At 51.6% G+C, this 13,547-nt stretch overlaps 2 protein-coding genes, 1 long non-coding RNA gene and 1 other non-coding gene across 4 annotated transcripts; 2 read left to right on the top strand and 2 right to left on the bottom strand.

Moving 5' to 3' along the window:
• Positions 1-819: 819 nt before the first annotated feature.
• On the bottom strand, positions 820-10,459 carry LOC149329627 (uncharacterized). Its single transcript, XR_016285446.1, has 2 exons — positions 9,668-10,459; positions 820-1,261 (listed from the first exon to the last, which is right to left on the bottom strand). It is a non-coding gene; the product is annotated as an uncharacterized LOC149329627 (long non-coding RNA).
• LOC149329629 (uncharacterized) lies at positions 2,480-5,406 on the top strand. The gene has a single exon (XM_089560366.1). It carries the CDS (start codon positions 2,480-2,482, stop codon positions 4,337-4,339), a length of 1,860 nt encoding a protein of 619 aa, XP_089416492.1. The 3' UTR covers positions 4,340-5,406.
• TRNAS-GCU (transfer RNA serine (anticodon GCU)) lies at positions 9,379-9,452 on the bottom strand. The gene has a single exon. It is a non-coding gene; the product is annotated as a tRNA-Ser (tRNA).
• Positions 10,460-10,654: 195 nt separating the features above from the next.
• On the top strand, positions 10,655-13,320 carry LOC149329626 (uncharacterized). Its single transcript, XM_089559276.1, has 3 exons — positions 10,655-11,428; positions 11,894-12,064; positions 13,159-13,320. Exons 1-3 carry the CDS (start codon positions 10,712-10,714, stop codon positions 13,318-13,320), a joined length of 1,050 nt encoding a protein of 349 aa, XP_089415402.1. The 5' UTR covers positions 10,655-10,711.
• Positions 13,321-13,547: the final 227 nt, after the last annotated feature.

The raw sequence follows: 13,547 nt of genomic DNA, 5'->3' as shown, positions 1-13,547 counted from the left end.
GTGGTTTAAACTGGCTGTGTATGTGATTTCAGCGCTGGTGACAGTCTTCACTCCTCTAATGTAAGTCAATGTGCGAGGGTTTCCACAAAAGCCGCGGCAGAGTTTCGTGAGACGTACTCGCCGTCTGCTATCCCAGTGTTGCCATACTATTCTCACGAAACTCTGCCCAAAGCCGCTTACCAAGCGGAAAGAGACGTTCCTATGCCCAAAACATAGAATTTTAAAATGTTTTGCTACGTTTCTCAGCAGCACAGCTGGGCTTACGTTTATGTTCGCGAGGAGCTTTCGGTTGCCGCAAAGAAACCATGGCTAATTTCAGCGCAGCAGACTGCGCGTGGCAGCTTATGCAATCGTTCGCCGTGGTTACTGACGTGCGACCACTCAACTTCTGGCCTGCGGATGCCCGATGGCAAATCTCAGCTCAGACTGAGCGAATTAACAGTGGCACTCGCTCGTGCATTCAAATTAGTGGGCATTTTTTCTTACTGAGATACACGTAATTCAGACGCGGCCAATTCGTCAGTTCGAATGAACCAAAAGCTCGATTCTGGCGAGTTCGAATTTTCGATATTCTAATTTGAGTTCAGCTAATGCAAACAAGGAAAATATTGGATGAAAGTACTGTGAGCATTGAGCTCCACTTACTAACAACCAATTTTGCTTCTTGAAATCAACCAAGCTGTACACTTTCCATATGCAGCTAATGCCTGTTGCTTAAAAGCTTATAAGCTCAAAAGTCATCCAGCAAAATGAAAACGGAAAAAGAACAATTCACAAGGTCACTTCAAAAGGGGTGCTGAAGTGGAGACAGTACAGGTGTTCAGAGTTAAACATTCATGTTTATTGAATAAAATAAAGAAATAAAAAAACAAGTCAGTGATAATGGAGTTGTTTCGGCTTTGTCTCCTGATCAGTGACACGACGCACAAAGATGGCGTCGTGCGGTTTTTTATGAATCTCGCCCTGTTCGCAGAGGAATGAATAGCCAACAGCGAGCCATCATGGCTAAAGGCCAGGGATGCAATGCTCGATGGGTACTTGTGGAACTGACAGAGACGCTCTTTGTTGAAGCCGTCCCAGATGTTCACGTGGCCGTCACTGTCTCCCGCCACAAATGTGTTGTACAAGTTGTGGAATGCGTTCACAGTTGCGTCCACAGGGTAGATGAGCTCGATGCCATTGCTGTCTTTGGCACGGTGACACTTGAAAGCGTACTTCTGCACTTCGGGGTTTGGATCCAAGTATTCAATAGCCACGCGCCCTGTGTAGAACCATACAATCAGCAACTTGATGCAACAAGTGAAGCCAGGACAGACAAGAGGGTCAACCACCGGAAGTACAGTGAGAGTGCCCTTCCTGTTGTGTTCATTATTCTGACTGCTCTAAGTTCTCTCTCCAGTGGATAGACAACTTGGTCGAAATGGAACAGCCTAATACATCTTGCCACCAGAAAACAAAGTTAGGCAAGTTGATTACTAAGAGGCTTATTATACTTAGCTAGTACAAGCTAAGCGCCCTAATCCAATGTTTACACATAAACTCAGTGGCTTAGGCACTTAGCCGACGAGCACCACACCACGGTTTCAATGCTCATTTGCATTTAGCTAGGGACAAAAACCTGATGGAGCATTTAAGCCCCGCCTTGAGGGTATGATGTGATAGCGTGAATGGTCCCTTCAGTGGCCTAGGGTTTTCTTGGCATATCACTTCACAGCCATGGAAACTATTCGTTCCTTCGCCATCATGTAAAGCTTAACCTACACTTAAGAATTCCTACGCCATCATGTAACGCTTAACCTAAACTTAAGAATTACTTCGCCATCATGTAACGCTTAACCCACACTTAAGGATACAATGCAATAGCATTACTGATACCTCTCGCACAAGTAGTCCTTCTCTGTCGCCTAGGTTCTACCTACATGCCCAAGTATGCAATATTGGCCATTCCCTACTTTACATTTATTGAACGGAGGAAGTCCTCCTACCGATCCTGGCACAGTGGAGGAGCGGTTAAGTGATGTGCCACTGCCACAGAAGGTGGCTATGTTTGGAACAGCGGCTGTTTCAAACACAGCCACTGGTGGGGTTTCTGAGATCCAGGTTGTGATAACGTCACAAGGTCACGTGACTTAGTGACAGGAGGGCCACCGGAATTTGTTCTCTTAATGCCGACTACACTGACAGCAGCATTTATGCATTTTAGGGGGAACGCTGCGTTCGCCGAAGAGTGCGGACGTGCCTCACATGCGCTCCGTGATTTTGGGGTCCTTTGACCCGGTTAATCCCATCGGACTACCGAAATTTTGGTCGGAATCGACGTCGGAAGTGAAGAGGACCACGAGGATAGCAATTTCAAGCCGGTGGGTCCATTTTTTCGGATTTTATCGGCATTTGAAGTTCCCACGTGGTCGGCAAGGCGTTAAGTACGGGGCTCCGCGGCCTTCCCGGCTTCGGCCCGCGGTGAAGACGCATCGGAGCGATGTCCCGATCGAGAAATCCGAGCTACGACCAACCCGTGACCTTAGGACCGACAAGATTTTCGGCTGAATCCCAGGAAAACATGGAAGAAGACTTCCACGACACCATCGAAGTGGCCCACATGCAGCAAGACAGAGACGGCCTCGCTGCAGCAGGGATCCAAGCCCCGGGAAGCAGCACCTCACCGATCCAACGCTCACAAGTAAGCGGAATCGACAGAGAAAAAGAAGACGACTGGATAGTCGCCATGTCGAAGAAACAAAGGAAACGCCAAGATGGCGGCGGCAAGCAGCAAGTTTTGGCGGGAAACGGCCTAGATTGCGCGCCTTTTTCAGGGGCGACGAAGAACGCAGCTGGCGCGCCAGCTGCGGCGGAGAAGAAGGAGAGGGAGGGAGCGCCGAGGCGACGCCTGCCTCCGCTCCCCAGAGACGACTTTAAAATCGCCCTCCGGCCGAGAGGACTCGCAGTCAGAGACTTGCACCAACACCACGTGGCGCGGGCCGTAGTCGCGGCTACCGAGCGGGGATGTAAGGAAGAAGACCTGATCATCCGGCTGCGCAATGGATCGAACATCATAATTGTGAGCACCAGCAACGAAGAAGCGGCCAAGAAGATTATGCGCATCAAGCAGCTGAGCTTCGGAGGCAAGAACTACGCCGTAAACGCACACGTGGCGGCGCCGGAAGGCACGCTACGCGGGGTGATCCACGGAGTGGATCCGGAGACTTCGCCCGAGGAATTCAAGGCAAGCCTCAGAGTTCGCACGCAAGGCGTGAAGATCCTAACAGCCAGAATGCTCGGGAGATCCAGCACGGCCATCATCACCTTCGACGGCCCCACCCTCCCGAAGCAAGTTCTCTACCACAGCGGAGAATTTTGGTGCTACCCGTACCGGCCCACGAGGCAGGTATGCTACACCTGCGGCCAACAGGGGCACCGAATGGACGTCTGCCCGAATCCGGAGACTAGGGCCTGCAGACAGTGCGGACTCCAGAACCCGGCGGCAGACCACCAATGCACACCCAAATGCCTGCTGTGTGGCGGCGACCACGTGGCGGGCACGAGAGACTGCAAACAGCGACTCAAGTCGGCGAGCGAGCTGCGGTGGGGCCCCCTGCAGCAGCAACGCCGTAGCCGGGGCCGCAGCCGGGGAATAAAACCAAGATGGTTCCGTGACGAGAGTCAGGAGTCGGGCCGGAGCAGCCGCGGGGGCAGCCGGAACCGGAGCCAGAGCCGGGGATCCGAAAGGGACGAGTCCTTCCCACCCTTGGGCGGCAACGGCAAGCAACAGCAGAAGCAGACGCAAGGGCAGCAACAGCAAAAGAAGAGCGGCGGCGTTAAGGTGAGCTGGGGAGACGGCCCTCCCAAATCACTCTTTGCTCCGCACTCGAACACAAACAACACACAAACCGCACGCGAGAAACAGCTAGCGGAGGAAAATAAGACACTTAAACGTGAACTTGAGCAGCTTAGGAAGCAGCTAAGCGAGGTAATCAGAGAACTACGTGAATCGAGGACAGGCTATGCACCGCCTAGGACTCAGACCCCACCGCCTAGGGCGATGGAGACGGGGCAACAACACCACGAGGGAGGGACCTCCAACGATGAGCTTAAAACCTTCATGATGAACATGCAGAGGCAGATGCAAGAGCAGATGCAGCAGTTAAAAAGCGAAATGCAGCAGGGACAACAAAAGTTTGCCCTGTTAGAACAGAATGTCAGGACGCACATCAAGAGCCAAAACACACAGAGAATAACCAATGATGCTAGAGACAGACTACTTAACGAACGCAGGTTCGGCACAGAAACCCCCAACGCAAATAATGGTAACCCATCATGGCAGAACGCCTCCAACAATTAGAGATGTGGCAGTGGAACTGCAGGGGGTGCAGGCAAAAACAAGGCCTCCTGCAGCAATTCATCTATGCCAGAGGAACCCCACCAGACGTAATTATGCTACAGGAAACAAACTGCACCCCTACGCTTAGGGGCTACACGTGTCAGGAAAATGGCCGTACGGCAACTCTCATTAGCAAACAAGTAGTAGCCATAGCACATAACGAAATAGAGGACACCCGGATCGAACACGTGATCACGGAGATAATCCCCAAAAAGAAAGCACGATCTAAAAGCACTTATATTATAAACCTATACAGCCCGCCCAGACAGAAAGATGGGGACTTTATTATGCTCTTTACGGAGGCGAAAAAGTTAGCGGGGAACAACACCCTAGTAATGGCAGGTGATTTCAACGCCAAGAGCCCGAGGTGGGGCTACAATAAAGACGACAAGAAGGGACGTGGCATTTGCGCTGCAGCAGAACAGGCAGAGTGCGAATTGCTAACCGACGAACACCACCCAACTAGACAGGGGAACAGCGTCAGTCCAGACACGTGCCCTGACTTAACCTTCGTAAGAGGCGCCAGACAAGCAGAATGGGAGAACCTGCTCGAGAACCTTGGAAGCGACCACCACATAATAAGGATCAGCACAACCGCAAACAATATCAAGCGGAAAATAGGCAAGGTCCGCCTAACGGACTGGGATGCCTTCAGAGCACACTGCAAGCAGATCAAGGGCGACATTGTATCTGCGGAGGAGTGGAGCCAGCAACTCAGACAGATCCAAGAACTCTATACTAAAGAGGTGGATAGAACCGAACAAACTCCGGAGGTGGACAAGCGGCTCCTCAAGCTATGGGAGGCGAGACGCGGGCTCACCAAGCATTGGAAAAGACAGAAGTTCAATAGGAAGCTAAAGATTAAAATAGCCGAAATAACTAAACAAGCGGAGGAGTATGCAACGCAGCTGGCTAGGCAAGGATGGCAGCAATTCAGCAACGCGCTGAACGGCACCCTCAGCACGGCCAGGACGTGGCAGATCCTCAAGTCCCTCATGGACCCGAGCAAGAACAAATCAGAAAGCGGCAAATCGCTTCAGAGGCTGGTGCACCAGTACACGGGCACGGACGAACAGCTCGAGGAAGTCCGGGTCAAATGCTACGGCAGAGACCAGGTCGAAAGCTACCATAAAGAGTACCAGGGCGAAGAGAATCCAACCATGGATCGGCCCATAACGAGAGAGGAAGTCGTCGAGGCGATCAGGTCGGCAACAAAAAACACAGCAGCGGGGGCGGACAGAATCAAGAACTCGCTCATAAGAAACCTCAGCGATGGAGCCATAGATCAGCTCACAGCCTACTTCAACAAGCTCTGGCAAGAAGGAACAGTGCCGGCCGAGTGGAAACACGCGGTAGTGGTAATGATCCCGAAGCCAGGCAAGAAACTCCAGGTCGAGAACCTCAGGCCGATCTCCCTCACGTCGTGCCTGGGCAAGATGTACGAGAAAGTAATCACAAAAAGGATCCAGTCGCACCTATAGAAGAACCAACTGTACCCAGACAGCATGTACGGGTTCAGAGCCCACCTGTCTACGCAGGACGTACTACTCCAACTCAAGGAGGAAGTACTCGAGAAAATGCCGAGAAGTGGCGAAAACGTTGTCATGGCCCTCGACATAAAGGGAGCCTTCGACAACGTGAACAACGCCGCCATCATGGAAGGCATCAACAACACCAACTGCGGGGGAAGAACCCACGACTACATCAGGGCCTTCCTGAGCGACAGAACAGCGACCGTGGGACTAGGCGAGCTGAGAAGCGACGTCTTCACCACGCCTTGCAAAGGAACACCCCAAGGCTCCGTGATATCGCCCGTCCTGTTCAATATGGCGATGATCGGGCTAGCAAGACGACTCAAGGAAATCCCGGGCATCCAACACGCGATGTATGCCGACGACATCACGGTATGGGTCACCCAAGGATCGTTAGGGGAGAAGCAAGACAGACTACAAGAAGCTGCGACCTGCGTAGAGACCTACGTCAGGGAGAGAGGCCTCAGATGTTCGACGGAGAAGTCGGAAATCATCAGGATCGGAAGAAATCCTACCAAAGCCTCGCTGGAAGTAGTTCTAGAGAGGCAACTGATCCAAGAACAGAACATGGTACGAATCCTAGGCATGTGGCTGCAGAGCAGCCGAAAATGCAGCCATACCATCAGCCTGCTGAGAAGAGCCGCGGAGCAGGTTGGCAGAATGATCAGTAGAGTCTCTCAGAGAAGGTACGGGATGAAAGAAGAAGATACCCTCAAACTCGTCAACAGCCTAATCGTTAGCAGAGTTATGTACTCCTTGCCCTACCACGCAACAACAAAGGCGGAGCGAGAGCAAGCCGACTGTATTCTCAGGAAGGCATACAAGATTGCTCTACACCTGCCCAGAAACGCATCAAACGAGAAGCTACTCCAACTCGGAATCAGCAATACCTTCGATGAGCTTGCCGAGGCTCAATTGGGGGCACAACTCATCAGACTCAGAGGCTCCTCTACGGGAAGGGCGCTCCTGAGAAGGTTGGGTCGGAACACGTGCGGACTGGTAGACAGATACGCGGACGTACCGGACGACCTTAGAAAGACCTTTAATGTAGGACCCCTGCCTAAAAACATGGATCCTAACCTACACGAGGACAGACGAAAAGCAAGGGCCGAGCAGATAGAAAGGAGGCTAGGCCGATCAGAGAACACAGTCTATACGGACGCCTCCATGTACGTACATGCAGGGAAGCGCTTAGCCGCTACGGTGGTAGTTAATAGCACAGGAGACATGGCCACATGCGCCTCAGCGGAGGTCGTGGGCATAACGGAGGCCGAGGAAATTGCCGTCGCGCTGGCGGTAGCAGAAGGCTATAGGAAAGGCCGATCCCTAAACATCTTAACAGACTCGAAAGACACGTGTAAAAACTATACGAAGGGCAGAATTAGCGGCATGGCCCTCAGGATAATCAGTGGGGCAGCAGCCTCTGCTGAGAAGACACCCATACAACACATAATCTGGGTCCCAGGCCACGCAGGCGTAGCGGGGAACGAAAGAGCAGACAGCCTAGCTCGAGGGCTTACATACCGAGCAGGCATGTCAGATGTTCTGGAGCTTCAGCTACTAGCATGCGAGGGGGGATACACAGAGACATTACAACTATACAGGGGGACTAGATTCAAGTACCCACCACCACACAAAGCCCTCACGAGGCAGGAAGCAGTCGACTGGCGTAGGCTACAAACAAGCTCCTTCCCCAACTTGTACATCTATAACAAGATGTCACCAACACAATACAGAGCAAACTGCCCCTGGTGCGGCGACACACCCACACTATACCACATCACATGGGAGTGCGAACGAAATAAAGCATTCCACCAACACGAATTCCCGAGTGGGGAGCAATGGGAGAGCCGGCTCACCAGCAGCGAGCTCGCGGCCCAAAGGGCCTTAGTGCGGCACGCTACTGATGCAGCGCGACTCAGTGGAGCCCTGGACTAGGGGCCCAACCTTGCTGAAGAGAAGCCTCAAGTCGTCGGCGCCACGAAAGACGACGGAGGCTTCGAATCCGCGAATCTCTTAAAAGATCTCAATAAAAGTTTTCTACTAGTACTACTACTACTACTACTACTATGCATTTTAACAATATTTTGTTAGAATGCATGAATGCCAGTACACATTACAAAACTGCCGGTGGTCAAAAGTAACCTGGACCCCGCAGCAGGGCATCCTTCAATGTCCTCTGTCTAGCTTTGGAGCATTAATTGGCAAGTATTATGTACTTTCCCACGACTTTTCGTTGAATAACAAATAAGGAGATCTGGTGCAAAGCCCACAGTTTGCATTTGTAACGCCTTGATGGATGCACAGTCTTTCTTTCTACTGTGTCAAGCTACAAATTTGCAAAAGACGTCGCCCGACAGTGAAGCAAGAGCATTACGTTTTGCCCCCAAAAATAATTCATTAGTACAAGAAAATGATAGCAGACTGCCAATAAATTTCGACCACCTGGGGTTCTTTAACGTGCACTGGCATCGCACAGTACATGGGCCTCTAGAATTTCGCCTCCATCGAAATTCGACCGCCGTGGCCGGGATCGAATCCGCATCTTTCGGGTCAGCAGCCGAGCGCCATGACCACTGATTCACCGCGGCAGCAAAAAAAAAAAAAAAAAGAGGTGCCGTTTTGGAGCTCTCGGGAATAATTTCGACCACCTGGGGATCTTTAACGTGCTCTGAAATCGCCCAGCATATGGGCGCATTTTTGCAGTTCGCCTCCATCAAAACGCGGCCGCCGTGCGGCTGGATTTGAACCCGGATACTCGGCTCAGCGCCGAGCACGCTCACCACTCATCCAGGACTTTAATTCTGCTATTCAAATGCGCCTCGTGAGGGCAGTAGTAAACGTTCATTGTGTAGTCAAATTAATTTTAACAACTTTTAATATTACCCTCTCGGGGCACTAATTAACGAGTGTTTCTATTTCGTAGTCGCTGCCGAAGCACCCAGCTCGACTGTAGGAAGCTAGCTCAGCCTGCTTTTCTTTAATGCGTTAGCATTAAAACAGTGCTGCGAACAAAAACCTGTCTGTCGGCTTGTGCACGGTGTCAGTGAAAAAGGAGAGTAGGCGGCGCACGACGCGCGCTGCAATTTAGCTGCAATGCAGCCTCGCATGATGTCGGTCGGCTCACGCGGCTCTTCCGTGGCGTTCGGCGCTCGGGCACCGACGGACACGTGTCGCGCGTTCCAAGAGTCCCGTAGTGTTATGTGCGCAAAACTAATGCTACTGCGTTACTGTTACACGAATCCCATTGATCGCACTTCGTTCATTTTAATTAGGTGGAATTACAATGAAACATGGGATACATTCCAGTAGTGGTTCGGTTTAAGGGGATTTAACGTCCCAAAGCGACTCAGGCTGAGAGACGCCGTAGTGAAGGGCTCCAGAAATTTCGACCACCGGGGTTCTTTAACGTGCACTGACATCGCACAGTACACGAGTCTCTAGAATTTCTCCCACAAAGAAATTCAACCGCCGCGGCCGGGATCGAACCGGCGTCTTTCGGGGCAGCAGCCGAACGCCATAACCACTGAGCCACCGCGGCGGCTCGAGTAGTGCAGCAGAGGGCACGGGGATCAGTGGAGGAAAAGGGAGAGGGGGCCTAGATGCGCATTATCCCAGGGCCCCCACTTTTCTTAATCCGGCCCTGCCCGGTGTTCAACAACGAGTATCAAGATCTCACTGCTCTAAGGAGTGCTTGAATTTGCTCTTGACCTACTCCCGCGGGGCTCTAACAGCGCATCGAGAACATGGAGCTTACCAGTCCGCGGGTGACGATGTAGGAAGCCAGAGGATGGGCACCGTCATGAGGATCTCAATCTACACCTGCAGGGTGGGCGGGCTCGCCGAGAACACCAGCAGGTCCACCGCGATGGCCACCAGGGCACCGATCACGCCTGCGTCCTTCACGGCACCATGAAGGATAATTTTACCCGGCTCCCCACGAGTAAGCCTGGAGTGTTATTGCGATGGCAATAAAAGTGTCATCGGGGAAAAAAAAATTGTGCCATCGGTCATAAAATTATACCGCTGGCCGCAGGAAAACGACGTCACCAGAGCGAATAATTCCCGTTGGCTGGGGGAAATGACGTCACCAGACCTGGTCATTCTCGTTAGCTGGTGGTAAGAGACCTCACCAGACCGGGTCATTGGCTGAAGGAAGGTGACGTCACCACACCTGATAATTCCCATTGGCTGGAGGACAGGGACATCACTAGACCGGAAGTGACGTCACATCCCTAAATATATCAACAGCTTGGTTTGGTTTATTGGTTTATTGGGGTTTAACGTCCCAAAGCAACTCAGGCTATGAGGGAGGCCGTAGTGAAGGGCTCCGGAAATTTCGACCACCTGGGGTTCTTTAACGTGCACTGACATCGCACAGCACACGGGCCTCTGGTATTTAGCCTCCATCGAAATTCAATCCCCGCGGCCGGAATCGAACAAGCGTCTTGGGTCAGCAGCCGAGCACCATAACCGCTGAGCCACCGCGGCGGCCCTCAACAGCTTCTAATGCTATCGAATTAAAAGTCAATGTAATTAGGTGTTCCTGTGCATTTCTTGCCTTCGTCAATGTATCGGGCATGCGCTGTCTGCCTTATCGTGTCAGTGCATTGTCTTATCAGTGCTACCGCAAACTGTACGATTGGCACTGCTACTGCCCCGCCCCCCTCCATCGCCTATAAAAGGGCGTGCTAATAAACTCTTCCTGTTCTTCTTGTTCCTGCCACCATGTAGTTGCCTCTATCCTTAGTGCGACACACATCACGATACATGGTGTCAGAAGTGGGATTCTGCGACAGCTATGGAACTTCTAAAGGCCCCGCCACCTTTGCAACTGACCGGTGACCTCTCTGAAAATTGGAAACGTTTCAAGCAGAAATTCGACCTGTTCCTGCAGGCGACCGCAACGAAGGAGCAACCTCGCAGCGATTCTGCAAAAGCCGCACTCCTGCTGAGCATAGCCGGTGATGAAGCGCTCGACGTGTTCAACACGTTCAAGTTCGAGGCAGCCGAAAGCAAAGACGATTACGCAACAGTGGTTGGAAAATTCGAGTCCTACTGTGCCGAGGTGAGCAACGAAGTTCACGAACGTTATGTGTTTCGCTCAAGGAAGCAGGCAGATGGAGAACCTTTCGAGAAGTTTGTCCGGGACCTCAAAAAGCAAGCCGCGCAATGCAATTTCGGAGATCAGCATGATTCGCTGATCAGGGATCAGATCGTGTTTGGCACGAATAACTCAAAGCTGCGCGAGAAAATGCTTCGAGAGAAATCTTTAACGTTGCTGAAAGCTGAAGAATTGTGCAAGGTAGCAGAGTCTCTCGCACAACGAAACGAGGTCTGGAAAGCCGCGGATGACAGGGTCGATGCTGTTTCAAGGCACGCGCCACCATCGCGAAGCAAAAGTGATGACTGCAAGAAGCAGTACCGTTGCAAAAAGTGCAACCGGCGGCGCAGGCCCACACAGTGCCCAGCCTACGGGAAAAAGTGCCATGAATGTCGAAAACTTCACCACTTCGCGGTTTGCTGTGAAGGCCTATCTAAAGTTGAACAACTTAGTAAAGACAGCAGCGATGACGACTTTGACATTCTAGAAGTAGGAACTGAAAAAGGAAGCAGCAAAGACTGGATAGTGGAAGCACAAGTTGCCGGAAAAAATATTTGCTTCAAAGTAGACACCGGGTCCCAGGCCAGTCTGTTACCATTCTGTAGGTACCGCAAGACTCGGGAGTCACAGCAGTTAACGCCCACAAGTGCGGTTCTGAGAGCTTACACCGGGGGTGTCATAAGTCACTTCGGAACAACGACACAGGAAGTAACTATCGGTAACGCTTCCGCCACCGTGAAGTTCCTTGTTGTAAAGAATGGCCGTCAAGCCATTCTGGGACTAGATGCAAGCGAAGCTCTGGGACTTGTCCATCGCACGGTGGCTACTGTAAATGCTTCGGAGTACCAAGCTCTCAAGGATTTCAAACATGTCTTTCAGGGGCTAGGCTGCCTGAAGCAACCATACAGCATGGTCATGCAACCATCCGCGATTCCAGTTGTTCAACCAGCTCGACGGGTACCCCTGTCCCTGCGAAAACCACTTCGGGAGGAGCTGCGTAGAATGGAGCGTGCAGGCGTCATCGTCAAACAGGATGGCCCGACAGACTGGGTAAGCCCATTGGTTTTGCTTAAGAAAAAGGATGGCAAACTTAGGGTTTGCATAGACCCAAGGAAAATAAACGAGCACGTAAAAAGGCAGCACTACCAGCTCCCAAAGCGTGAGGACATGGAAGGGGAATTGGCCGGCGCAGCCTATTTCAGCTGTTTGGACGCAAATTCTGGTTTTCACCAGATACCACTTGACGAAAAGACGTCCAAAATATGCACTTTTTCTACACCCTTTGGAAGATACCGTTATCTCCGGTTGCCTTTCGGTATCTCATCTGCTCCCGAAGTTTTTCAGCAGCGGATGAGTGAAGTCTTCGATGGCATTCACGGTGTACACGTTTACATCGATGATATTGTGGTGTCGGGCGAAACCAAGCAAGAGCATGACCAGAGACTAGTGGCAGTAATGAAAGCAGCTGAAAAAGTCGGCCTAACGTTCAACGCAGAGAAATGCAAGTTTTGCGTCACCAAAGTGCAGTTCCTAGGCGATATCATCACACGCAAGGGCATGTCGCCAAACTCAAAGCTTGTGGAAAGTTTGCTGCAAACGCCAGTGCCCAAGAACAAATCCGATGTTCAGCGCATGCTCGGTGTGTTGAACTATTTTGGCAAATACGTTCCGCGCCTGTCTGAGCGAACCGTGTTGCTGCGAGCCCTTATCAAGTCTCACTCAGAATTCGAGTGGACTGAAAACCACACGAGGGAGTGGAAAAGTGTCGTCCAGATTTTAAGCACGACTCCCGTGTTAGCCATCATTGACCCCCGAAAGGAATCTAAGATAACTTGCGACGCATCGAAAGACGGCGTGGGCTCCGCCCTTTTGCAGAGCCACAACGGCCAATGGCGGCCAGTGGCTTATGCATCTCGTGTGCTAACGCAAGCTGAGCAGCGTTATGCTCAGATTGAAAAAGAGGCGCTTAGCATTTCTTTTGGCTGCGACAAGTTTTACCAGTTCATTTACGGACAGAAGATTCTCATCGAGACAGATCATAAACCTCTACTATCTATAGCTGCAAAAGGAATTTGTGACATGCCCCCCCCCCCCGCCTCCAAAGGTTTTTTTTGAAACTCCTGAAATACGACTTTGTATTGCAGTATGTCCCAGGAAAGCGCCTCATCTTGGCAGACATGCTGTCACGATCATCGCCGGTTGCTCGAGACGACACCACTGGCGCAACTGACGACGTTGAGGTACTGTACATGCAGTTGCCGCCTTGGGCTACATGGTCACGGAGGCAACATGTCAACAGCTGGTAAATGAAACTGCCCGCGATGACTACCTCCAGGCAGTCATTTCTTGCCTGGCAACTGGCAAGAATGTCGACGGGGAACTTAAACCATTTTCGTCTGAGCTTTCCGTCGTAAATGGGATATTGTTAAAAGGCACGAAGGTGGTGGTACCAAAATCCATGCGGCGTGGCATTTTAGCGAGAATTCATGCCGGGCATTTGGGTCTACAGAAATGCAAAGAAAGAGCCCGTCGT

The sequence above is a fragment of the Amblyomma mixtum genome, chromosome 9, assembly GCF_055824585.1.
Source record: "Amblyomma mixtum isolate Tamu chromosome 9, ASM5582458v1, whole genome shotgun sequence".
Lineage (NCBI taxonomy): Eukaryota > Metazoa > Arthropoda > Arachnida > Ixodida > Ixodidae > Amblyomma > Amblyomma mixtum.
This window is presented reverse-complemented; position numbering and strand designations above follow the sequence as displayed.